The 27,519-nt window shown below is 31.7% G+C and overlaps 2 protein-coding genes across 6 annotated transcripts; both read right to left on the reverse strand.

Moving 5' to 3' along the window:
* Window positions 1-608: 608 nt before the first annotated feature.
* On the reverse strand, window positions 609-4,605 carry LOC129284865 (G-type lectin S-receptor-like serine/threonine-protein kinase SD1-13). Of its 5 annotated transcripts, none has more exons than XM_054920358.1 (7): window positions 3,173-4,604; window positions 2,735-2,845; window positions 2,280-2,434; window positions 2,120-2,180; window positions 1,426-1,663; window positions 1,196-1,346; window positions 609-1,092 (listed from the first exon to the last, which is right to left on the reverse strand). In XM_054920358.1, exons 1-7 carry the CDS (start codon window positions 4,458-4,460, stop codon window positions 781-783), a joined length of 2,316 nt encoding a protein of 771 aa, XP_054776333.1. In that variant the 5' UTR covers window positions 4,461-4,604; the 3' UTR covers window positions 609-780. The 5 variants fall into 5 exon arrangements, with proteins under 5 accessions (XP_054776333.1, XP_054776331.1, XP_054776332.1 ...); XM_054920356.1 differs by having other exon boundaries at window positions 1,970-2,180; window positions 3,173-4,602; XM_054920357.1 differs by lacking the exon at window positions 2,735-2,845 and having other exon boundaries at window positions 1,970-2,180; window positions 3,173-4,602.
* A 17,775-nt stretch (window positions 4,606-22,380) lies between these two features.
* LOC129285516 (G-type lectin S-receptor-like serine/threonine-protein kinase At1g11330) lies at window positions 22,381-27,106 on the reverse strand. Its single transcript, XM_054921251.1, is given in 9 exon segments — window positions 22,381-23,140; window positions 23,250-23,400; window positions 23,471-23,708; window positions 24,155-24,365; window positions 24,469-24,620; window positions 25,010-25,126; window positions 25,496-26,293; window positions 26,296-26,705; window positions 27,028-27,106. Coding segments are annotated over 8 exon segments (2,376 nt in total). The 5' UTR covers window positions 26,693-26,705; window positions 27,028-27,106; the 3' UTR covers window positions 22,381-22,828.
* Window positions 27,107-27,519: the final 413 nt, after the last annotated feature.

The following is a 27,519-nucleotide window of genomic DNA, read 5'->3' on the forward strand; positions in this document are numbered from 1 at the left end:
AAGCAAGGTTTTTTTTTCCTATGAATTCCTATGAGATTGTCTGATAAATTTTATAGTAAAGAAGGGTTAGTTAAGAATTATGGAGATTGGTTGAGCTATTAGTTTGATGAGAAGATCTTGATATTAAAGGCCAAATTTGTGGCCAAGAACAAGGCATGGTGAATAAAGAGTAGAAATTTAGAACTTCTATCAAGGGCACATTTACTCACCACAATACATCACCAATAAATGGTGAGTAAGAGTGAAAAGTGAGGCTAAGAGGAGTAGTAATATAATTTAGGATTTATTAGGGTGAGGGGTGAATTAGTATATAAATTTTTTTATATAAATTTTAATTTTAAAATAATTTTTTAGAATATTCCTAATGAAGTTAACAGATTGAAATAAATTATAGATTTTTAAAATAGAGAAGAGAAATGTGTAATTAAATTAAAACAGAAGAGTAGTGAGGGTATTTTATTTCATAGTATGGCTTCATAATTCGAAAGCAGAAAAACATAATAATACAATACATTTATGCTTCCATCAAAATTTTTATACGCACCATAAAATATGCAAGCCATGACCAATGGCTCGGAAATTCTTAAGAGAAAAAACATAGTCATTAATATATTTATAAAATACAATGTACATTTTAACTGTTTAGGACCAATAAGCAAGTTAATAATTGTTGAAGAAACAAGATTAAGAGCTTCCCTGATGAAGATCTACATAAAATATGTGTAAATTATGAACATATTTTAGATCATTCATCAAATGAAACACAACACCACAAAATCTCTATCTCCCTACAAATTTTGAGATAGTTACATTGTTGATGGAACATGAGTCACCAGTTTTTGAAACTTGCTTTGAAGTATGAGACAAGGTCTGCCTGAGAATGAATGCAGGCTGGCTTGGAGAAGGAATATCAATAATCTCACTTTGAAGCATCGATAAAACGATGGCCATAGTAGGCCTCTCTTTTGCAAGTTCTTGCACACATAGAAGACCTATTTGCACGTACCTCAATATGTCCTTATGAAAGATTGGATCATATATATGTGGATCTATTAGAGGGACAATATTGGCATCAATCCATAATTTCCACGCCTATAAAAAAAGATGTGTCAAACTTTGATGTTATATTCAGTCAAGCACGGACATTTTAGAGCTTTTTGCAAGAAAAGAATGTGTAAATTATGGAGAGGCTTACAAATCCTAAAAGTGTCAAGGATTCTATATCTTCATAAAAGCTTGTGTTTTTTCTGCCACTAATAATCTCTAGCAACAAAACACCAAAGCTAAAGACATCAGATTTCTCTGAATAAAGTCCTTCAGTTGCATATTCTGGAGAAATATAGCCACTGCATTCAAACATCATATTTTGAGCTTTGAATATGCTATTGACATTATTATATTGGACAAAGGAAAAGGAGCACTTACTATGTACCAACAATTCTTGTTGTGTTTGCTTGATCTTTACCACCTTCAAAAAGTTTAGCTATCCCAAAATCTGATATTTTTGGATTCATCTGTTCATCCAATAATATGTTACTTGCCTTCAAATCTCTATGTATGATTCTTAATCTTGAATCTCTATGAAGATAGAGCAATCCTCTAGCTATTCCTTCAATTATATTGAAGCGCTTTCCCCAATCTAAAGATTTTTGTTGCAATGGATCTGCAAAATATTATTTTGGGAAAAAGTTGTTGGAAGAATGAAAAATGGTCAAAAGGGCTCTCTTCACTCCAACAATAGGCTCCTAAATGGTTATAAATGTACTGTTTTTTGGTGTTTAAGATGACCTATTGTTGACATCAAGTAAAATTAGAACTATAAAATTATTATATTTCTATAAATATTCATAAACACCTACAACGTTTTCCTTTTTCTCCTTCCTTCCTTTTGTTGAATTGTGGAAACATCCAATTTAAACTATCCAAAAAGAAAACAAAAATGAAAGAAAGAAAAAATATGTGTACTAACCAAATATATATGCATCCAAACTTTTGTTTGGCATATATTCATAAACCAATATCTCCTCATCTCCTTCTATGCAACAGCCAAGAAGTCTAACAAGGTTTCGATGTTGAAGCTTAGAAATCAATTCTACTTCATTCATAAATTCTTCCATACCTTGCCCAGATAATCTTGATAGTCTTTTCACTGCTATTTCTTTTCCATCTCTTAACATTCCCTTAAATGATAAAACAATTACTAAAGATTAATTTATTATGACTTTGAAGATGATAAGCTGAAAGCATAAAGAAAGAAATAAAAATAAAAAGATAATCACCTTGTAAACTGGACCAAAACCACCCTGCCCAAGTTTATTTGCCAAGTCAAAGTTGTTTGTTGCAATTGCTAACTTTCTAAAACCAATTAATGGTAGCTCTTGAATTTTGACTTGCATCATCCTTCTCTTGTTTTGAATTTGCATATGCATTTCCCCTGTGTTTACAACACCATTTTCCATTTAATTTCTTAATTTGAAAAGATAATTTGTTGCTATTCTAATTTATTCATTTGAAAATGTTGAAAGCGCAAATAATAGTTTCTACCCTAACAAAATATATGAATGTTGTGATAGAATTGCTTTTTTAGTCACTTGTTTATTTTTCTCTCACGATGCACTTTTTTATTTCTTTTATATATCTCAAGCAGAAGCTTAACAATCAGGTCCAAAAAAAAAAAAAAGGCAGAAGCTTAATAGTAAAAATTTTCCCCAGCTCCAGTACACCAGAACATCACCTTTTTGCTTTGACCATTTTTTCCACAAAAAATACCCAAAGGAAGTAATGAGAATTGTTCCAATTAGAGTTGATATGATGATAGGTGTTGTCATTTTCCTCTTGCCTATACCTGTATCAAAGAAATGTAGAAGAAAATTCGGATAATTATCTTCATTTTCTGAAAATAACTCACGTACACTAGCTGATTACTTGAAAGAAAACTGACCCCACTTGTGATAATTGTACTGAAGAACAAAATATAACATATATATATATATATATTAACTAGCACGTAAGTTAAGGAGTACTAGTGTACGTTCGCTTGAATATTTAACAAAACAGGATATGCAAAAGTCATGAGACCAAATCTATAATGCTTAAACTAAATTTGAAGCTTTGTTTCAAATACTATTTGGATTTCAAATACATGTTAGATATAAAACAAATTGATGTATACCTTGCTCTAAGTGGGCTAAACGCATGTAAAAATCAACCCCTCCAGCTGAGAAGTTTTGTATGTCAAGTAAATCTGCATTCCAAACCATACAGCCAAGGCTTCTATCATAGGCATAAGCTAAACAAGAGCAATTCTTCAGGCACTGAGTTTGACAATCTCCATTACTATCCTTAAAGTCATCAAAAGGTAACACTTGTGCACGATCAGGCAGTTTTACCCTCTCTAGCTTAATAAACTCATCTATTTTGCTAGCTTGAGAACCATTTTTGTCTTTCTCACACTGAAGTGTTTCTCTTCTCACACACCCGCTGGTCCAGTTCTGTCTTCCCCATTCTTCTTTGTTCTTGGGTTCAAACCCTCCCAAGCAGCTGCATATCGGCGAGCTCGAAGGATTGCAGATCCCAAATGGGCCACAATGGCCATAAATATCACAATCGGAATTCACGTTTAGCCATTCAATTTCCCATATATATGACTGGGAATTCCAACGTTGTATTCTTATTTTACCTTGATAACTTAACCTAAGAGTTAGTAATACTGAGTTGTCTGAGTAATGAAAATACAAGTCAAAATTGCCTTCCTCATCACCTTTCATCTTGAACTCATTCAAGGATACAGATGAATTCTGAGATACCCCGAGAAATTTTGTACCATTCCAAGGACCACTGCGCCAATAAGGATGATTTCCTTTCCATACGAATAGTTCAGTGACATTAGCACGAGGTTCAAGACTGCAAGAAAATCCTCCATAGGCTGCATCAGATAAAGTTTTCCATGATATAAGTTTCACTTTCTCGCCTGTTTTCTTGTTGATACTCAGTTTCATGTCTTGCAGTAATGCATTACAAGGATGCTGGAAACTCTGCCACACGAATGCTCCAGTAATTCCATCTGCGAGGACAAGGTTGCCGGAATCTAAGAGTTGAGCACTGGAATTTGATGCAACATGTGAGACATTTGTTGACCAGAGAACATGTTTTTGTCCATTGATGACAACGAGATTTCCATTCTCTGATATTGTGAGAATCCCAGAAGAATCCATTAGTGGGTTGTTTCTATTAGCTTCCCAAACAGTATGCGACTCAGACATAAACCAAATTCCTAAGTAGCGATTGGTGGAATTTTGAGGACTGAAGAATCCTAGGGTGAACCTGCTATTATTTGAGCTTATTGTTTGAGGCTCTTGGATCAACGAAGATGATGTGATGGTGTCCAAGGCACTGGCCAGAACAATAAGAGAGAACAAAATAAAGGCAAGTAACAAGCAATCAATTCCATACAACCCCATTGAAAGAACATGAAAATTATGGAAATGAAGGAAGAAAAAGGGTTTCAGAATGCTGTGAAGGGTAGCCCAAAACGTTTTCTACTGTGGTTATCCGGCATGCAAAGCAATACTATAGACATAGTGACTTAGTCTCCAAAGTCTAAAACAGCATAACCACCACATTGGACAATTGTTGAATCTTATTCTTTCGTCGATCATTTTCTACACTCCTAACCTGATAAAAAATCATTGAACAATGGAAGTTTAACACAACTCCTTGACCGAGATTTTCTCAATTTCTCTGCCCCACATTTATTATTTAATTGAAGTAGTCATTAAAGAAAGTTCAGTTTTTTCCAATGCAAAAATATATAGCATCCTTTGTCTCACTCCCTGTTTTTTAGGAAGAATGACATATAAGTCCTAAACAGACCAATTAATTTAATTTAAATTTCAAGTGTCAAATTTTAAAAATTTATAAGTTTGGCTTTTAATTTTTCACCTTTGTTGTGATGAATTTACAACTTGTGTTCTAAAAATTCTAACAGAAAAAACAAATTTATTTATTCTTTAACTATCTTAAAATTTTAAAAATAAGTTATAAATTTATTACAATAAAATTTAAAATTTAAGAGCTGATGAATTTGTAAATTTTTTTAAATTTGATACTTAAAATTTAAGTTAAATTAATTGAAGACTTTTTTGTCATTTTTCTTATATTTTAGGGTGTGTTTTCAAGAGATGAAAACAGCTTCTATTCTCTATCAATATTTAATAATATCTACTTTATGTCAGAATACACTGCTTCCTTTTTTTTTCTTTTACTTTGAATAATGAACTTTTTAAAAATAAAAGAAACAACTTAATTGAGATTACATTTTGGAATAAAAAAATTTAAAATAAGAAATAAATATTAATAACTAGTACATCGATCATTCTCAATTTTTAAGTAATTAATCAATAGCAGGTTACTGAATATGGGTCTTCCCCAGTGACGGACCCATAAATTTTGAACTGTAAAGGCCACCATACATTGACACACATAAAGATACACTTATAATACAAAAAATGTATCATGATATCACAAAAAATAAAATATGCGATATTTTTTATATGGGCCATGGAAATTATGATTATAAAAAGACTAATAAAAAATTGAATGGCATAAGAAAGTAATGTTATTAGTTATTGGGGACAATTAATTTCTGTAAGATGGGGACATGTGACACGTAAAATACATATATTTATTGGAGAAATTAAAAAAGAAATTCGTTGGAGCAGTTGGCCATTCTTTTTCGCATGTAGGTCCGTCCCTAGTCTTCCCATCATACCTAATCCAATAGTCCAAGAGTAAATAATCAAAGTAATTAAAGAATTATTCTTACCAAAAAAAAAGTCTTCTATTATCTTTCAATATGATTTTCTTTTTTACCAACTAATATTATTATTCTTGCCAAGTTATGAAAGCAAACCATATTTGAAAGAATAGATATTTTTCACAAATGACATCGCATTGCTTTGCATCTCTCATTTTTATGATCGTAGGATTGCATATATCGCAAAGCAAACAGCCATAAGCCACTTCATTCAATTTGTTGCATCTTTTATTTTGAGAATAACTCATCATGTTTCCAAATATTAAAAAAAAACCTTATAAATCATAGAATGATTTCCTAGAAGAAAAAACATCAAAGATACTAGAAATTAGAGCCAGAAAAACGGGCCGAGCCCGTCGGGCTAGCCCATTTAAGCCCGTATAACAATAGGGCCGGACTTGTAAAAAGGACTCTAAAATGAAAAATCGGGCTTAAATGGATCGGTCCTCAGAAAAAGACTCCAAAATGATAAATAGGGTTTAAACGGGCCGGCCCTGCAGGGCCGAGAGCCAACCCGTTTAAGCCCGCATACGCATATTTTTTTTAATTAATTCTCATAATTTTTACTTTTTTTAGATTTGAAAAAAAAATTAAACTAAATCTTACTCCACATCACATATCAACCCATATTTACTTAGGATGGAAGGCAAAAGAAAAAAAAATAACAATGAAGAATCACTGATCAAAAATTATATAAGTCAAGGATCATTTGTTGCCAAAATTCGAGTGGATACTTGTGAATTCGGGTTAGCCTTTATCAATAAGTATTCATTTAGATTTTAATAAAAACTTATTTTAAATTAATAATAGTTCATTGTAGCTTAATTTTCATTCAGGTTTTGACAACAATTGATTTTTAACTGATATAAATTTCATACAGAAATACTTGGCTGCTATTTTCTAAGAAAAATACAACCTTAAATCCCCTAATTCATCTAGATCCATCATAATGATTCATTCAGTTCAACATTTACTCTTCTAATTTTGATTGGGTGTTTGTCGGCTTAGCCGATCCATTGCTTATAGCATTGCTATTATTTTATTTGTGTTTTTAGTTCATTTAGATGTTATTTAGTTAGTTTTTTTTTTGTACCTTTCTTGATTGAGTATTATATTAGAATGAAGTAATTTTTTGTTTGATTAAAAAATTAAAAAAAATAAAAATAGTTAAAAGGGCCTAAAGCTCGCAGGGTCGACCCTGAACCTGCTATGTCAAGGGTTGGGCTTCAAATATTAAGGTCTTAAAGGGAACTCAGACTTAAAAGGTGTAACACTTGCCCCGAGTGTTATCCAAAAATCACACAATTCAAATAAATTAAGTGTGATTAAGGAGTTAATCCTAAAACCAACTTAGGAAACAAACCATTTAAATCACTAAGCAAATATACGATTGCAAAGTAAACATTTAAAACCTTAAAAAAAATTATAGGTTCTAACTATAGCGCACGGAAGCAAGTTAGACGAAAGAGAAATAAAAAGATACTGTCATGACAGCATTTAAATTGCTGTCATGACAGCCCTCCCGAGTCAACTTCTGGGAGGCATCGTTCCGCCATTCGACCTCAGATCGAAGTGATTTTAAAGCTCACACGTCACATTTAAAGAGTACTATAAGTATACCAAATTTCAAAAAGATCCAACGGTCAGATTTAAAATTAGATATGTTAAAAATTTGATTATTTTTGCTGTCATGACAGCTTTTTAGCTGTCATGACAGTACTTCCGGACCAACTTTCGGAGTGCACCATTTCATCATCTGATCTCCGATCGGAGTGATTCCAAAGCCCACATGTCACTTTTAAAGAATACTATTAGCATACTAAATTTTGAAAAGATCCAACGGACGGATTGAATTTTATGCAGGTTACAACATCAATACTGTAGCTGTGCTGTCATGACAGCACCTCCAGACCAAATTTCGAAGTGCGTAGTTTCTCTGTCGGATATCCGATCGACGTGATTCTAAAGCCCACACGAAGCTTGTAAAAGGTTTTACTTGTGACCCAAATTTTAGAGAAATCCAACGGTTGGATTAAAATTTGGACACCCGGATGCGAAAGTGCAGCTTTTGGGTAAAAACCATTTTCAAAATTGTCCAAATCTCATCCTAATGGTCACAAACCTGTAGGAACACTTTGGACATGTCAAATAAGAGTAAAAACACCTGAAAGAACATTCAAATGATGGAAAACCCCCATACATCAAAATTTGACCACCCGGGTGCCATTTCCCAAAATGGACCCTAAACCCCCAAAATGCACAAATCATACAAGAGTGGTCACAAATCAATCTAAATACCATGTATTTATATAAATACATATGCTAAATATTTTTACTTGGCTCAGAGCTCCTTGTGGGGCCTACACACCACTCTCTCTATCCAAGCTGTATGTTTGCCCATAGCACACCATTTGTAATGCAACCACTTTGCATTTGCTTATAAAATCACATATATATCAAAATAAAGATCTGCTTGTAATAGAAACTTGGTCTACTAAGTAAATCCATCAAAACCACACACCATAACCAAGTTTCCTAGCCACAAGTCTGCAAACAGATAAAAATTCATACACAAGCACACAATCCACACATATTCACACACACACACATAATCATATCCTACTGGCACCCTATATTACAATATATTTGCTCAAAAGAAAGGGGTTGCAGTTCTTTACAAATCACAAGCAAACCCCTAGCTTTGCTCCTTTCCCCGTCCACCACTGGATCCTTCGCCTGGATCTAGAATATTGAAAAGAAAGGGGTGAGACAACCACAGTCTCAGTAACAGCGAAATTTACATTGATTATTACAAAGTAAGCCATAATCAAATAAACGAATAATAAATTCAACATAGAATATAATTTAGCCATTTAAAATGCATGAATGCATGACCTAGGCCGGTATGGCCTTTCATGACCAACAGAATACCCCTTGGCACTCTTTAACTCGCAAGTAAACCTTATACCTACTTGTACCTCCACAGGCACAAAACATAATCTAAGACATGATCTAATCCACCGAACCTCCTATGCCCCTTCGACGTGAATCCTAAGCAGTTAAAGCTAACTCCCTCCCAGAGCCAGCCCAACTTACTTTCCATGTGAGGGCTACCTTGGCCTAGGCACTCAACCTCACACTTTATATGTTGGATTCCCTCCCCCACTGAGAGGTGTCAAACACTCAATACACTAACCACTTTAGTGTACTGAGCCCACAATACGTAAAACAACACTGAGTACTGACAGTGTGCCATAGAATATCAAAAATCCACACCTTCTCATTGGTGAACTCTCACCGAGATCATGCCTTTTACTCTTGTCTACCTTTCCTGAGTATTGACCATTCAACACTCTAAAGTAGTATAATATTTATAAATCTCATTTCCATAAAAACATTGTTATTAAACAATTAAAAAATATATTTGCACTATAATCAAAGTAGTACCCCATAATCCCTTATAAAGCACATTTAATCTTTTAAAACATGTAATGCATGATAACTAGTAATATTTATTCAAAAATAGCTAAAACAAAGTAATAAAAAATATAAATTCTCCTGTTACCTCAACCCTTTGGTACCAAAAGGGTTCCCCTTGTACAAAATAGGGCTCGACTTGTTCCTTACTTCTCAATAAGTTCCACCAACAATTTTCTACAACATATAAGTGATCCACATCACTTATCATGACAAATAGCATCAATGAAGACTATAACTCATACCACACAACTTGGGTCTATGAGCCATAATCCATCCCAATGGTCCATATATTAAACCAACCATTCACATAGTATCACTTAACCACCAAAACCATTTATTAGCCATCACTAGGCTAATTTTCAATTTATATAATTTTTTATCAATTAAAAACCTTCACTTAGTGTCACCAACTTTCACCATTAACCCTTATAATGAAAACCAAACCTTAATTTAAATCTTATTGGGCTCAAATAGCAAAATTATAACTAAATCAATAAGCTTAAACCATTGAAGAGCAAAAACCCAATTTCTTAGGATTTATTTTGTGTCCAAAACACCTCTTTTCATCCAATTATCCACTCAAAACATTAGATCACTATATAGAAACTCAAAACATGCTCCCTAGGATCCAAAAAAACAAAAGCTTACAAGAATAAAGCCTTTGGGATCAAAATTCAAAAATCTCCTCTTCCAAAAATTGAAGAAAATCAAGAGAAAGAGAAGAGGATTGAAGTAGGGAATTTACTTATCGTGTAGCCGAGCTCGCAACGGTCGTAAAGACTCCTAGATCCAAGCCTAACTCCCTCTCTTTCTCCTTTCTTCTTCCTCTCTCTCTCTCTCACTCTCCCGTTTGTGCGTTTCCTTCCCTTGTTCATTTTCTGCATTTTCTGCATCTGTTTGCTCTTTAAAATGCTGGTCAAAAATTTTGGGAAAAATTACAAGAAATGGCCCAATATTTTTTATTATTGCACAAAAGCCCGGGTCAACTTTGGTAATTTTTCCTATAGTTAAAAATCAAATAAAACTAAACTTTTTCTTAGAAAAATTCAAACTCTGGACCTCTATCAAATTATTCTAAATTTTAATTTAATTATAAATATTTTATTTTATTTTTATAAATTCGAGTCTTAAAATTTCGAGATGTTACAAAAGGGCTGACCCTTTTAGGCCTGAGCCCTTCAAGGGCCGGCCCTACAGGGCCGGGCTGGCTTTTTTTGCCAGCTCTACTAGAAATCTCTTTTACTAGATATTACACTGTATAGTCCGTTCAGCTTTCCCGCAAATTAAATGTTCGTCTATAAATCAACTGCAGATTAAACGAAAAGTCTCATATTTTGATATAAATTCAAAACAAAGAAATAATAGCTTGTTTGTTTTGTTACTCATTTTCTGTTTTTTAAAAACTGGTTTTTAAAATTTATTTTTCAAAATGAAATTTTGTTTAAATATATCAATTTGAAAATAATTTAAGAGTTAAACAAATGATCAACATTGGTGGTCACTGATAGTTAATAATGATGACATATAATAATATAGTTGACCATAGCCAATAGTAATTTATACTAGTCAAATAATATAATGAGCTTTTAAAAAAAAAATTTAAAACTCTAAGATGTTTCCATTTAAAAAAACGAACATAGTTTTGAAAATATTTAAATCCAAAATGCTTACCAAACAATTTTTTCTTTTTTATTTTGAAAAAAAAATTGAAAACAGAAACTAAACAAGCCTTAAATCCTTCTCTAGTTGATGGAGAGAGATAAATGCGTAACAAAATCTATAGATGATCGTTCATCAGCAAAGAAACATATCCCTTACGAATACTTGCCTCCAGGATTGCTTTTTACCCCAAACAAGGTCTAAGATATTTCCAAAGAAAGTGTCGTAATATGTATAAGTTCTCTTTCCGGTGTACGTTTGTAATGTTAACACTGTTTTTGGTGAAAACGATCGTTGGCTTTTGTTTAGACATTATTGAATCCAACAAACCTTACCTATTAGTCTACCACTTGATGAATGTGGTTGATGTACCTTTATTCTGATGATTACAAACCTCAGAAAAAGTTTTGTTATATTTGTAGATCATATAATCAAGATAATGACAAAACAATCCAAGGTGAGCAAAGGAACAAAAACTAGAGAAGTTATAGATGTATAAGTTTATTCATTGATTCTCTTAGTTGAAATATTAAAAATCTTATCTGAGAGCTTGTATTTGTATTTAATGGTGAAAACCTTAGAAGGGACAAGTCTTTACTCACACACATTGATCTTAACTTGGAAAGCATCCTAGAAAGCATTTTATAATGTTCTTATCCATATTTGTGAGAACTAGTTAGTTCACACATGTTTTAGTGAAATGGCTTTGCATGCACTTGTGCTGTTGAACCCATTTTTGCGAAAAACTAGATGATCTACTCACAAGAACTAGGCTTCCAAGATGGCATCCCTTTCTATGTGCTCATTCACATGAAAATTAAAGCAATAGAATGTTGCTTGGTTCTATTTCTAAACCATGCAAAAATTAGACTGACAATAAGACTATGATTCTAGACTTCCCATATGCATGAGAAGTAGAGCCCAAGCTCATCAAAATGAAAGTTCCGATAAGTCTTGAGTTGTGTCCAATTCCATTTTTGTGATGTTTGTAATGTCTTCCCTGATATTAGCAAACACACAAAACACAAGACACAAATATGTATGATAACCAAGATTAATTAAATCTTTTATATATGGTTATCATAACTCAAGGGCTAGAAAAAAGATTAAGAAATCCGAATCCCAAGAAAACTTTTTTCAAAGAGCCAGTTTAAGTTACCCTAAAAGTGCTCCATCCGATGTGGCGGATGGCACAGAGAGCCCAAGGCTTTCATTGTGTAGTGCGCCATGGCACACATGTCTTGCACAACAATGTGTCCTTGTTGTCATGACAGCAAGTGGCTTCATGATAGCACTATGGGTCTAACTTTTGAAACACTTTATTTCGCCATTCGACATTCGTTTTGATTCAAATGTCCATACATAGCTCTTAGAGTCCCCTAGTTATTGGCACTGGTCTCACACCTAAACACTAAAACAATTGAAAGTTAGACACCTAGATATAAAATGGTCCATTTTCCTTCCAAAACAACTATCAAAGTGTCCAAATTGACATATCAAGTGTCAATAACCCTAGAACTATTTGAACCAACACAAATGGACCATAAACAACTTGATTGCAAACTTGAACCATAGTAATAACATTGTAAACACAATTTGACCATCCAAACCCCAAATTCAACATAACTCAAATTAAGTACAATAATTCACCATATATAGCATTAAGGCTATTCAAACACATAATCAGCACCAAAACAACACTTGCACTAGTATCTCGAACTCTCACAAACATTACATCATAATTTCAACATCCCAGGTCGAGATATCCATAATTTATAGGAGTATTCATGCAAGTGACCACAAAATGGCTTTATGATCCTAAGTTGGCATAGGCATAATTAATTCATTACAAAACCAAAGATAGAAAAGGGATTATATAGCTACAAATCCCTAAATGCTCGATAGCACCATCCTTCCCTTTGCCCCTATTGGAGTCTTCACCTAAAAAATGTAACTAGGGGGTAAGTCGAAAATTCAGTAACCAAATAGTCTAAACAAATTGCTCGTGTGCGAGAATATACTACTATAAAAAACACCTTTAGGAGCACATATTTCAGATCACTTAGGACAAAAGTGGTATCAAAAACAAAGGCGAAACCTACCGAAGCACTTTTTTTAATAAGCACTCCAGTAAGTTGATATTTAGGAGCGCTCATATTCAAGAGCGCTCCTAAATTTCTAAAATAATTTTTTAAAAAATATTAAACATTTAAGAGTGCTCTAAGAATGAGCACTCTAAAATTAAAATAATTAAAAATAAAAAAATTACATAAATCCTTTAGGAGCACTCACAAGAAGAACACTCCTAAAGGTATACCATTGCGGAGCACTCTTGCATTGAGCGCTCCAAAATTAAATTTAATAAATTAAAAAAAATATATCTGACCTTTAAGAGTGCTCAAAGATGAGCTCTCCTAAAGGTCTTGCATTTCGGAACACTCTAAAATTAATTAATAAAAAAATTACAAAAAATTATCTAACCTTTAGGAGCACTCAAAGTTTAAGGTGAATCTTGGATCATGGCTAGAGATAATATCCTTTGACACTCCATGAAGTCTCATGATCTCATTCATATATACCTCGGTATAATTCTCCAGTGAATAAGTCATCTTTATTGCAAGGAAATGCACTGACTTAGTTAAGCAATCCATAATCACCCACATTGTGTCATAACCCGACTAAGTTCTAGGCAAGCCAATGATGAAAGCCATAAATATGCTATTTTATTTTCACTCAGGAATCTCAAGTAGTTGTAACATACCACCTAGTCTTTGGTGCTTAATCTTTACCTTTTGACACATCAAGCATTAAGCTACAAACTCTATCACATCTTTCTTCATTCCTGGCCACCACTACATTTGCTTCATATCCTAATATATCTTAGTGACACTATAGTGAATAGTATTCTTGCCATAATATGCTTCCTCTAGGATTGCCTTCCTCATCTCCTCATCACTTGGCACACAGATTTGATCTCGATAGGTCACATATTTGTGATCATTGAAACTGAACTCTATGGTTCTCCTCTTTCAATGTTCTTATGGATTCCAAGTAGATATTCATCCTTAAACTGAGCAGCTCGCAATTCCTTCTAAAACTTGTTGGTTACTATTATAGAGTGCGCATTGCATGATGTCATCTGCAGTGCTTTCCTTTGAACATCCAGGAATGTTTCTAACAAGTAGTGCTCCAAATCGTCATGTAAGCGACATGCATTGTATTTTGGCTTAGTGCATCAATTACCATATTAGCTTTACCCAGATGGTACTTGATTTCAAAATTGTAGTCTTTGGGAAATTCTATCCACCTGCATTACTTAATATTCAGTTCTTTTGATCTATTAAACACTTTAAACTATTGTCATCACTGAACACTTTAAACATTAAACCATATAAGTAATGTCACTAAATTTTCAAGGCAAAGACTACCGATGCCAACTCTAAATCATGAGTTGGGTAGTTTTCTTTATGTGGTATTAACTATCTCGAGGTGTAGCAACAACCTGCTCGTCTTGCATGAGAACACACCCTATGCCTTTCAATGAGGCATTTGTATAAACCACATATGGTAGGTAAGGATTAGGAATGATAAGTGCTGGATCAGACATCAGCTTCCTTTTCAGCTCTTGGAACGCCATCATACTTGTTAATCCATACATACGGCTAATCCTTTTGAGTTAACTTGGTCAATGGGGACATAAGTTGTGAGAACCCTTGAATGAAATGTCAATAATACCCAGCCAAACCGAGAAACCTTTTAATTATGTCACTGAGATAAGCTATTCCTATTTCAAAATGGCATCCACTTTGTATAGATCTACTATAATCTTGTCTGCTGACACAGAGAGAAAGTGTGGCAACATGTAGTTATATCTGCTGAGCACATTTGTTATGTTTGTACTATTTTTTGAAAATGATCATTGACTTTTTATTGGACATCGAATTCAACACGCGTTACCTTGAGTCTCTCTCTCTCTGTTTTTTTTTTGGCCTGAACTAAAAGCCTCGTGTTTGGTTAAAAATTCAAAACATAAGCTCTTGTTTGTTTTAGGCAAAATGACAATCAAGAACCCTCTAAAAATAATAATCTCAATAAAGAATCATAATATTTTCAAATCTCAGTTAAGGACACCATGGTCCTTAATTGAGATAAAAAAATATAGTTTGTGAGGTGAGATTTACTAATGCCACATGAAAACCCGACTTGAAAAAATTTTTAACATATATTGTGAAAATATAAAACCTCACTTGAAAATTGACTGTTTAACACAAAGCGTCATTTGAGAATTCACAAACCTGATTTAAAAAAATTTTTAATATATATTATGAAAACATGAATCCCTACTTAGAAATCGATTGTTTGAAATAAATTCAATTTGGACAAGTCGCTTTTTGTTAAACAATCGATTCTCAAGGAGAGTTTCATTTTTCACAATATACGTTAGAATTTTTTTTTCAAATCTGGTTAGTGAATTTTCAAGTGACATTTTTTGTTAAACAACTAATTCCTAAGTGGAGTTTCATGTTTTCACAATATACATTATAAATTTTTTTAAGTATGGTTAGTGAATTTTTAAGTGACACTTTTTGTTAAATAATCAATTTTCAAGTGGGGTTTTATATTTTCACAATATATGTTAACAATTTTCTTAAATTAGGTTAGTGAATCCTCAAATGATGTTAATGAATGTGACGTTAGTAAATCTCACCTCACAAACTATAATTTTTTTATCACATGATTTAATTAAGATTTTAAAATGTTATAATCCTTAATTGGAATTAATGTTCTTAAAAGGTCCTTAATTGTTATTTTTTCTTTGTTTTATTCTCCCTTTTTCGTTTTTAAAAAATAGTTAGTAAACAATTTTTTAAAATAAAAAAATGGAAATTTTTTCAACATGTTAAGTTGAAAAAAATTAATATTGAAAGAAAGGTGAATATTGGTTCTCATTGATAGTTAGTAATGATGGACTATAATAATAATCAAACATAGCTAGTAATTTATGATAATCAAATAATATAGTGTATTTTAAAAATTAAAAAAAAATAAAAAATCTTTAAGATGTTTTCATTTATTATTTTTAAAAAAGGATATCATTTTAAAAATATTTAAATTCAAAACACTTACCAAACAATTTTTTTATTTTTTATTTAAAAAATAAAATATTTTTGAAAATAGAAATTAAGCAAAACTTAAATCTTTCTCTAGTTTATGGAGACAGATAAATGCATAACCAAATCTATAGATGGTCGTACATTAACAACTAAGCCTATCACTTGCGTCCTTATCCTCTAAATTGTTTTTAAATTTTTTCTTTAAAAGGTCTAAGATATTCCAATAAAAGTATGGTATTATACACCCCTTTGAAATATAATATAAATTATTGTTAACTAATTTATACTTATAAAAAATTAGATAAAATTTTAATTTTAATTTTTTTTACATCTTTCCAATCATTTACATGTAATAAATATAATATTTAATTTATTCAAACATTCTCATTAATTATTTAATAAAATAAGAGTGTAATTAATATATATATATATATATATACATTTTAAATAATGTCTTATATTTTAGATAAACAAAATTTTTAAAATAAAATTTATATTGTGGTACGGGTAGAGTAGTTATTTCTGCTGTGCATATTTGTAACGTTAACGCTGTTTTCCTGTGAAAAAGGATCACTAACTTTTGTCATTAGCCGTTGAATTCAACAAACCTCACCTACTACAAGACGAATGCAAGTTTCTCCCTTCCATCTTATAAATAAATCACCTTTTAAAAAAATTTAATAGTTCTTTTTATAAATCATTTTATGTAAAAAGATGCATGGATCCTTAATTACTTTGCATAAATTTCGTCGACTTCATGTTTTCCATGGAGAGAAGATGGAGGTGCAGTTTGTATTTGAATACGACGTTTTGTTAGCAATTTCAATGATATTTTTTTATATGATTATCTAATTAGATCAAATTCAAGTATTATCAAACCAAATTAAATGTAGCTCTTTTGAAAACATTTTCTATGTTCACATATACTTGAACTCAAGATATCATATTTAAGCTGTGACCTTTTTATGCCTATTGATCAATGTGATGTCTTTTTTTTTTAATAACAATTCGGCATTTGAACCCAACAACTTTGATTAATCTAAATTCAAGGACTGTGGGGCTCCAAGCATATTTTTTTCCATTTCCATCATCCTAAGAATCGAACCGAAGAGCTGAAAATTAAGAAAATTCAGACCCCTTTTGAGCCAGTAGACATTGGTAATGTGATATGTTATTAATAAACAAGAGATAGGAGGTGCTGTGGGTTTCAGTGGGCTTTTTGCTAGAGGTCGGCGTTGCCAAAACATGATAATGCTCTCTAATGGCCATTATGGAATGAGTAGTGCCATAATGATCCGAATTCATCGGCTATGTACCTCTTTTTTTAAAAAAAAAAAAAAAGTAAGCAAACTAAACTAGTTCTATGGAGGGTTGAAGTGTTGAACCCACCACGTCAACTATACGAGGGGATCACTTTGCCATTAGGATAATGCACTAAGTGCCGGTTACGTACCTTTACTAACTCTTTTTATGTGTTTTCTGATTTTTTTACTAATGCTTTGTTTAGATAGAGAGAAAATATAGGAAAAAAAATAGGAGAAAAAATAATTTTTTTCCTGTTTGGATGAGAAAAAAAAAGTGAAAGGAAAGAAAAGTAGAGAAGTAAATTGGGAGTGAGACCTATCATATTTTCTCTCCAAGTTCTCTCTCTACAAATGGAGAGATTTGGAAGGAAAATATTTATTCCACATTTACCATTTTGCTTCTTTGCACATAAACCTTTGCTTCATCATCTTCTACCTTCTTTTTTTTATCTCAGGACTTCAACACTTTGATTCACTTTATATTTGCTACACCATAATAAATGACAATAATTATTATAAATATAATTTAATGCTGATTCACATAATTTTTATAATTGTAAAAGTCTTTGGCTTAAAATTAATGATCTCACATTGCTTTGTCTCAGCACTGTGCATATCATATTTTTATAAATATGTGCCTTTCATATTTTTATTATATTATGTGTATAATTTATTGTTTATGTTCTAATTCCATATGCTCGCTATGAAACTCATGACTATATGTAAAAGAAAAATGCTCTTACTAATAAGCCAAGAGCTGAATTGGAATTTATTTATCTTTTATTTTATTTAATTAAAAAAATCCACTTTTTAATTTTGTAAATAAAAAAAAATTTTACTAAATTGTTTGGTTTTAAAATATAATAACATGAAAGTAATTTCTACCAACTAATTTGATTTCAAATTATTTTGATGATGCTAATTTTTAATATAATCTTTACTTTTAATATATTTTTATGCTTATAATTACATTAAACATATATATTTTGATATAAGGATATTATAGTCATTGTGATATTTGGTCATGCTTTTTCCTTCCTATTTTCTTTCGTCCATCCAAATATAAGAATTGATAATATTTTTCTTTTCACTTTTTTTTTTCTTTCTATTTTATTTCCTATCAACTTTTCTTCTCATCCAAACATAAGGTAAAGTTCTATATGGTCAAGTAATGATTATGCATTTCCTGATGGCTTTTCTATTGAGGTGTGAGTCGTTAGCATGCATTATATTTTCCCTATCCTTATATATAAGGTATTTTATAAAAACTTATTTTGTTCCTAAATATGAGGGGACTCATGATATATTTGAATAATTAGATAATTTTACCCTTATATTAAAAAATAAAATAAATGTTACTTTTGTGCTTTACCTACCACAATCATAATATTAATTGTGACATTAGTAATGAAAAATTAAAAAACTTTTGTGAAATTATGCAATGTCAACTAAATAATAAATTTTAGTCAAAGTATACTTTTAGTCATCTAATTTTATATAAAATTTTAATTTAATATTTTAATTTTATAAAATATCTTTTTAGTCTTTTAACTCTAACATTGATACTTTTAATTGATTACTTTTTGTGTCAATTATTATTATTTTTAAAAAAATAAACTTAATATGTTAATATTTGATAGTGTTTTATCAATATTTAAAAATTTAATGTAAAAAATTTTTAAAATAAAACTAATAATGTTAGAGTTAAAAGAATAAAAAGATAATTTATAAAATTAAAAAGTTAAAATAAAATATTATATGAAATTAAAAGATTAAAAATATATGTACATTCGATTGAAAAAAATTTATATATAAAGAAGGGGTGGGATGCTCTTTCTAGAACGAGTCGGGGACAATCCCTGCTATTTCGCACCATTCGCAGTTCCGCACGAAGCTATGGCTGATAAAGTGACTGTTTCGATAACAATTTTTTACCTTTCTTTTTAAACTTTCGAATCCAAACGGACCAAGCTTCCTCAGTCATTGATGGAAATTCCAAATCAGAATTTGGTGTTAGAGCTGCGACATGCAATTCTAAAAATGGCAATGCTTTTCTATCACTGTTTTGTTTTTCTTTTTTTTTTTTTCTTGGGACAATTTTCTATCTCTGTTTTATTAAGTATATCACCACAACTTTCTCAACTGAAGCTACAGCCGCCAATTTGGCAATTTACAGCTGCGCAAAACAGCAAACAAGTTGCATACATTGAAGAAGCGTACATTGGAATATTAGTAGATTAACATTAATCAATTAAAAATTTTAGGGTTAAATATCAATTTGAACATTGAACTATAAGATCAGGGACAATTTAAACACTAAACTTTAAAAAAGTACATTTTAAACTCTGAACAATTAAAGTTGGAGTAATTTGATCTCTACTATTAACTTTCAACAGATGTCCGTCAAATTTATTTGGAGAAAATTGCATTTTAAGCTCCAATTTGACAAATATTTATTTAGTATTCAAAATGTACCTTTTTAAAAGTTTAAATTGCCTTTGGATCTATAGTTCAGAGTCTAAATTGCATATTAACCTTTAATAATATTACAAACTTCCTAAGATATGAGAAGAAGGAATTAAAAAAATGTAAATAATAATGATGATAATGATGATGAAACTATATAAAAGAATGTTGTAAATTGTAATAATGAGTAAAGAAGTTTTTGGTGGAGATTATAGTGAGTATAAATGAGACAATATCAAGTTGACTATTTTTGTTCTTATTGAATGGAGTTTTGATAAGCAATCAATGATAGAAACAGGAGCGTAACATAATCTTTCATTTAAGCGCACTTTCATATTTTTTTCTATTTGTTCTTTAGCATAATGGAATCTCATAATAATATCAATAAAAAAACATTATCATTCTTTGTTGGAAAAAAAAATCTAAAATAGATTTCTCTTCATATATTTTTTCTCTGTCTCTTTATTTATCATAAAGGCATTTAGTTTTGTTTTATAAATTTTCACCTTTATTGATCAACTGAAACCAAGAAACTTACATATTCCTTCAAAATCTTTTTAAAAATTGATATAATATGTAAACTACACTTTTTTCTGTTACTGTTGAATTATTATTGATTAGAGTGCATTTTTTAAACTACAAAAGGGTTAATATGCAATTTTGACCCTGAATTATAGATTCAAGGGCAATTTAAACTCTAAACTTTTAAAAAAGTACATTATTAACCCTAAATAATTAAAATTGAGGCAATTAGACCCCTACCGTTAACTTTCAACAAATTTTTATCAAGTTGGGGCTTAAAGTGTAATTTTTTTTTAAATAAATTTAATAGACATTTGTTTAAAGTTAATGGTAGGGGTCAAATTGCTTTAACTTTAATTGTTTAAAGTTTAGAATGTATTTTTTTTTTTAAATCTAGGTTCAAATCGTCCCTGGATCTATAGTTCAAGATCAAAATGATATTTAACCTAAAATTCTAATTAAAATAATATTGTGAATAGTAAGTAATCTTTACATTTTTATTAAGCACTATTTTGAAATAAATGAAGCATAATTGAATGAACCATAATAGGTAAGACTATTTAATTTGAGCATCCTGGAAGAAATTCTAACTCAAAGCAATGTGATCATATTTAAGCTGTCAGGGCATTTTGGTCATTATGACTTTACGATAAGCAACATATAAGTAACGATACTCCAGCAACACAAATTACTATCTCTTGCCATGAGATAAATTAGGATAATTTACCTTGAAGCATATTGTCATCCACGGGCTCTTCGTATACAAATTTGTTGAAGGATAAAGGATTTACTTTTTTTACTTCAAGGGACAATGACACCTAAAGGCCCTATAATGGAAGAAATCACACCTAAGACCCAATATAATTGTTTTTGCATGTCCAAAGGCTCCAAATACAAATATGTTTTTCCATGAAAAAAAAAAAGATTGCCCTGATTATATATAATAAACTAACATTGTGTTATTCACATATAGACCTTATCATATTCTTTGTGAAGATACTATATATATACATAAAAAACTTATATATTATTGTTCAATTTAATCACACGAACTACATTTAATAAACTTACATTATATTATTCATGCATAAATCTTGTCATGTTCTTTATGAAAATTATGTTGCACATACATTTATTGTTTAATTTAACCACATTGAGTATAAATAATAAATGTACATCATGTTATTCATGTATAAACCTTGTCATGATCTTTATGGATATTATGTTGTACATAAATCAAAAAAACTTGTACATTTGGAGCAAAAGTGCCTTCTCACAAAGAAACATCTTTGTATTTGGGACTTCAGCCAGCATAAGCAATTCAAAATATATTAAGTTTTAAGATTTTTTCTATTATAGGGATAATAGGTGCAATTCTCCCTTCAACATATAACCGTTAGCCACTGTCATTTGATGCATCTTTTCTTTTTAAAATAACTCCTCATGTTTCCAAATATCAAAAGCATTACAATCATAGAATAATTTGCAAGGATAATTTCATGGGTCACAGAATCCTTCGTTTCCTTTGGAATTATAAACTATATGTATGTGGTCAGTCGTACTTATATACAGACCATTGCCTAAAATCACATACAAATCAAACTAAAAAACCTCCTATTTAGCATTTAGATTTAATAGCGTTAGAATTTTTAAAACACCCCTATATGTTTACACTTGCACACACACACACACACATCACCTTCACTATACAAGACCCATATTCATACACGTCACCTGTACACCTATTCACACCAAAAGCTACACGGAATGTATGCATTGAAAAATACATCTAAGAGAGGGGTGAATAGTTGCTTCTGCAATTATACAATTTAAATACAATTGATTCTACAAACGTGTTCCCAAAAATTAACTATACAATAATATAACAATAAACAATGCAGAGTGAAATTCTATAACTATAACAAATTAATATTTAAAGACTTCGAACAAAAAAAATCAAATAGCTAAAAGTTGAATAGATAGGAGCAGACAATAAATATATAGAGAAGAGACCCAAAAATAAAGCTCATAAAACAATTATATCAATTCAACTCTCTTTGACCCACGTCAAGTCGTCTTGAGCTCAAGGGATTTTCTTCACCATCAAAACAATTATAATGGTTGGTTTCCAAGCTCAGTATCAACTTATACCAGAGATTTATAAGCTCACCAACAACTTCAAGGTTTTCTCAAGATAACCTAGAATTTATATACAAGCCTCGGTTTTAACTCAACTCACCCTAGGCTCACTTCTCTCACAATGTAAGATTTTCACAATTTGAAAATATAGACCTATATACAGAAGTGATACACTCAAGCTCAAGCAAGTAGACAATTATCGTGGCAATAATGAGTCAAGCTAGTATTTGCAGTGAATCCCCCTGTTAAGTCCCCCTGTTAGGTTCACTGGCAAGATGAACCATATACAAGTACAAGAAAAAGGAATAACATATTTTGAATAATATATTTTATCTGCCAGCAAAATTTGAGATAGTTACTTCATTGATGGAACTTAATTCATTATTGCTTGGAGTTTGCTCTGTTGCAGGAGACATAGTTTGCCTGAGGATGAATGCAGGTTGGCTTGGGGGAGGAATATCTATAAGCTCACTTTGAAGCATTGACACTACCGAGGCCATAATGGGCCTATTTTTTGCAAGTTCTTGCACACATAGAAGACCAATATGTGTGCATCTCAATATATCATCGTGAAAGCTTGGATCATATATTTGTGGATCTATCAGAGGTATAACATTGGCATTGATCCATAATTTCCACGCCTGGAAAAATCAACAACAAAAATGTTAGCAGTCAAACATCATTGTATTCATCAAGAAAAAGGAAATTAAGAGCTTTTGCAAGAAAGAAATGTACAAATTGGAGACTTACAAAGCCTAAAAGTGTGAAAGATTCTGCATCCTCATAAAAGCTAGTATTTTTTCTTCCGCTAATAATCTCTAGCAGCAAAACACCAAAACTAAAGACATCAGATTTCTCTGAATAGAGTCCTTCAGTTGCATATTCTGGAGAAATGTATCCACTGCATTTAAACAATAAATTGTTCAGCTCTCTGTATGCTATTGATACTATTATCTTTGAAAAAGACTTACTAGGTTCCAACAATTCTTTCTGTATTTGCTTGATCTTGACCACCTCCAAAAAGTTTAGCCATCCCAAAATCTGATATTTTTGGATTCATCCCTTCATCCAATAATATGTTACTGGCCTTCAAATCTCTATGTATAATTCTCAATCTTGAATCTCTATGAAGATAGAGTAATCCTCTAGCTATTCCTTCAATTATGTTGAAGCGTCTTCCCCAATCTACAGATTTTTGTTGCAGTGGATCTGTAAAAAGATTATTTTAGGGAGGAAAATGATGAAATAAGGCAAACAAGTTCCCCCCCCCCCCCAAAAAAAAAAAAAAAAAGATTCTTCATCACTTTCAACAACTGCAAGTAAATGGTTGTGGTATTTTCCTACTTGCAATTGTGACTTAGTTGCCTGGAGCTTAACTATTACTCTATAAAACAAACCATATAAAATGTTCATACCCTCCATCAAACATGCAACATCAAGAAAATACGAAAGCATGCGTGTACTAAGAAACATGGGAAGCATTGCTAAAAATGTCAGCCAAGTATTACGTCAGGTAAGTTAAGAGTTGTATGGCAAACACGTGTTTCTTTATATATTCATTAACACTATAAAGTTTCCCCTTTTTCCTCAATTCCTCTCATGTAAAGCACAAGAACATCCAATTCACTAAAATATGCAGAGGAATATACACTAACCAAAAATATATGCATCCAAACTTTTGTTTGGCATGTATTCATAAACTAATATCTCTTCATCTCCTTCGATGCAACAACCAAGAAGTCTAACAAGGTTTCGGTGCTGAAGCTTTGAAATTAACTCCACTTCGTTGATAAATTCTTCAATACCCTGCCCAGATGATCTTGAAAGTCTTTTTACTGCTATTTCTTGTCCATCTTCAAACTTTCCCTGAAATAAAATGATATTTACCTTCTACCAAAAAAAAAACATGATATTTACCTAATTTCTTATCACTTGAAAAAAGACTAACTTTACAAAAATTGAAAACCACCTTATAAACTGGACCAAAACCTCCCTGCCCAAGTTTGTTTGCTAAGTCAAAGTTGTTTGTTGCAGTTGCCAACTTTCTAAAATCAAACAATGATAGGTCTTGATTATGAAGTTGCTTCAGGTTTGAAATCTGCATCTGCATCTGCGTTTCCCCTGTTTTGTACACATTTTTCCTTTTAATTTCATTGAGAAACATATATTGTTATTCTAATACTGGGTTACCAGAGCCATGAATTAACCATTTCCTTTTCTGATATAATCTGTGTCAAAATTCAAAAAATCAAATGTGCACAAGATTTTCTAAGATTTCAAAATATCTTTGTATTCTATATATCTAACTGATTTCACAATAATTTCTGGCCTGAAAAATTTATTATAAAGTGCTGAGATAAAAATACGTTCTCAATAACTTTTCCCTCCTGCCTCCCCTCTCTCTGCACTCCTATATTTCTTGTATTTATTGCAAGTGCTTAACAGTAAAACACAAAATATTTGATTCCTTGAATGAACTCCTACAATAAAACTGATTAACTGAACATCACCTTTTTGGTTTGACTTTTTTTTCCATAAGAAGTATCCACAGGCCATAATGAGAATGGTTCCTACCAGAGCTGATATTATAATAGATATTGTCATTTTCCTCTTGGCCTTACCTGTATCTGTATCATAGAAAAGAAGAGCATTCAAATAGTCTTCATTTTCTGACAATATGCTCAAACTACTGCGTGTATTATCATCAAAAGAGGTTTAAAACAAAATGAAGTTCCCCAAGTTTGCTTGAAAGACAAATGACACCACATGTTACAATTCAATTGAGGAACCTAATTAGCATTTAACAATATCAATCACACACGGGCTAAGAAGTACCATTGTTCACATGGATATTTAACATGACATGATATGATGAAATAGACAGTGCTTAAATTACATTTGAAGCTTTGTTTTCAAATCCTATTTTGTTGTCAAATAAATGTTGGACAGAAAATAAGTATGTTAGTGTTTCAAAGAGCTTTAACTAAGAGAGATACCTAGTTCTGAGTAGACCAAACGTATGTAAAGATCAAACCCACCAACTGGGAAGTTCTGTGTATCAAGTAAATCTACATTCCAAACCATACAACCAAGGCTTCTGTCATAGGCATAAGCTATACAAGAGCAATGCTTCAGGCATTGAGTTTGGCAATCTGCAATATGCTGATCAAAGTTAGAAGAAAAAACTTCTGCATGATCTGGTAGTTTTACCCTCTCCAGCTTCAAAAATCCATCTGGTTTGCTATCTTGAGAACTATTTTTGTCTCCATCACACTGAAGTGCTTCCCTTCTCACGCACCCACTAGTCCAGTTCTGCCTTCGCCATTCTTCTTTGTTCTTTGGTTCAAACCCTCTCAAGCAGCTGCAGATTGGTGAGCTTAAAGAATTGCAGATCCCAAATCTGCCACATTTGCCATAAATATCACAGTCGGAATTCTCACTTACCCATTCACGTTCCCATGTATTTTTCTGGGAATTCCAACGTTGTTTCTTTAGTTTACCTTTATGACCTAACTTAAGAGTTAGCAAAGTAGACTTGTCTGAGTAATGAAAATACAGGTCGAAACTCCCTCCCTCTCCTTTCATCTGAAGCTCATTTAGGGACATAGATGAACTCTGAGACACCCCAAGAAAGTGCGTGCCATTCCAGGGACCACTACGCCAGTAAGGATGATTTTCTTTCCACACAAACACTTCGGTAACATTATGAAGTTCAAGGCTGCAAGAGAATCCTCCATAGGATGGATCAGATGTACTTTTCCATGATGTAAGTTGCATTTTCTTGCCTGTTTTTTGTTAGTACTCAGTTTCATGTCTGGCAATAATGTATTATCAGGATGCTGGAAACTCTGCCACAAGAATGCTCCAGTAGTTCTATCAATGAGGACAAGGTTGCCAGAATCTAAGAGTTGAGCATTAGAATTTGATGCCATTGAGACATTTGTTGACCAAACAACTTGTTTTTGCCCATTCAAAACAAGAAGATTGCCATTCTCTGACATTGTGAGAATATTCCTAGAAGAATCTGTTAGTGGGTCGTTTTTGTTAGCAACCCAAACAACAGAGGATTCAGACATAAACCAAATTCCTAAGTAGCGATTTGTGGAATTCCGAGGTCTGAAGAATCCCAGCGTGAACATGCCATTATTTGAGCTCACTGTTTCAGGTTCTTGGATCAACACAGGTGGTGCCATGGGGTCCAAGGCACTAACCAGAAGAGTAAAGGTGAACAAATGTATGAGAAAAGCAAGTGACAAGCAAGCATTTTCACAGAATCCCATGAAAAGCATGACGATGATCGGAAATAGAGGGAAAAAATGGGTTTGGTTATCCAGCACTGCATGCAATGCTAGTAATAGTATGACATAATATAATATATAGAATTTCGAACTAGCCAATTAGCCTTAAACCACGACTGCAAATTGGGCAAAAATTGAAAAAAAGAAAAGGAAACTGTTGAATTGAATCTTCTTATTCATCGATCCTAGTCTTCTAAACAAGGTGTGAACAATAGAATTTTGACGCATACCTGTGATTTTTTCGTATTTCTAGTCTCTGCTTCACACTCTCGAAATTGAAGCTAGCAGAAAAGGTTCGGTCTTTTCGGGTCCCAAAATGATGATAAAAACGGTTGAGCCTTTTACACAGCCAAAAAAAAAAAAAAAAAAAAAAAGGAGGGATGGGGATCTAATGTCCAAAAAAAAAAAAAAACTAATAATTCATGTTTATGCGTGTTTGCTCTCTGTTTTTTTTTTTATCAGTGTTTAATATTTCAAATATACTCATTAGTTTATTATATATTTAAAGTGTGTTTGAATTTTAATTGAATATAATTGATTATAAAAAAATTGATTAACATAATAGTTTTAATTATAATTGATTACATTATAACATGATAGTGTTTGGATGATATTTTCTAAAATTAATTTTGATAAAATTAAAGATGTTTAAATGATTTTAATTAAAATTAATTTTAGATATATAGATTACAATAAAGGACATGAGTTTTAGGGTAGATAAA

Source organism: Prosopis cineraria, unplaced genomic scaffold, assembly GCF_029017545.1.
Source record: "Prosopis cineraria cultivar Desert tree isolate PC_DT_omini unplaced genomic scaffold, ASM2901754v1 PC11, whole genome shotgun sequence".
Taxonomy (NCBI): Eukaryota; Viridiplantae; Streptophyta; class Magnoliopsida; order Fabales; family Fabaceae; genus Prosopis; species Prosopis cineraria.

What these genes read in the sequence shown, in the direction of transcription:
- LOC129284865 (XM_054920356.1), bottom strand. Translation starts at nt 4,460, where the DNA reads ATGGGGTTGTATGGAATTGATTGCTTGTTACTTGCCTTTATTTTGTTC. An exon ending in TTTAGCCCACTTAGAGCAAG is followed by an intron (nt 2,846 to 3,172) that starts GTATACATCAAT and finishes TCTTTGATACAG; the next exon opens with GTATAGGCAAGAGGAAAATG. An exon ending in ACAAGAATTGTTGGTACATA is followed by an intron (nt 1,347 to 1,425) that starts GTAAGTGCTCCT and finishes GTTTGAATGCAG; the next exon opens with TGGCTATATTTCTCCAGAAT.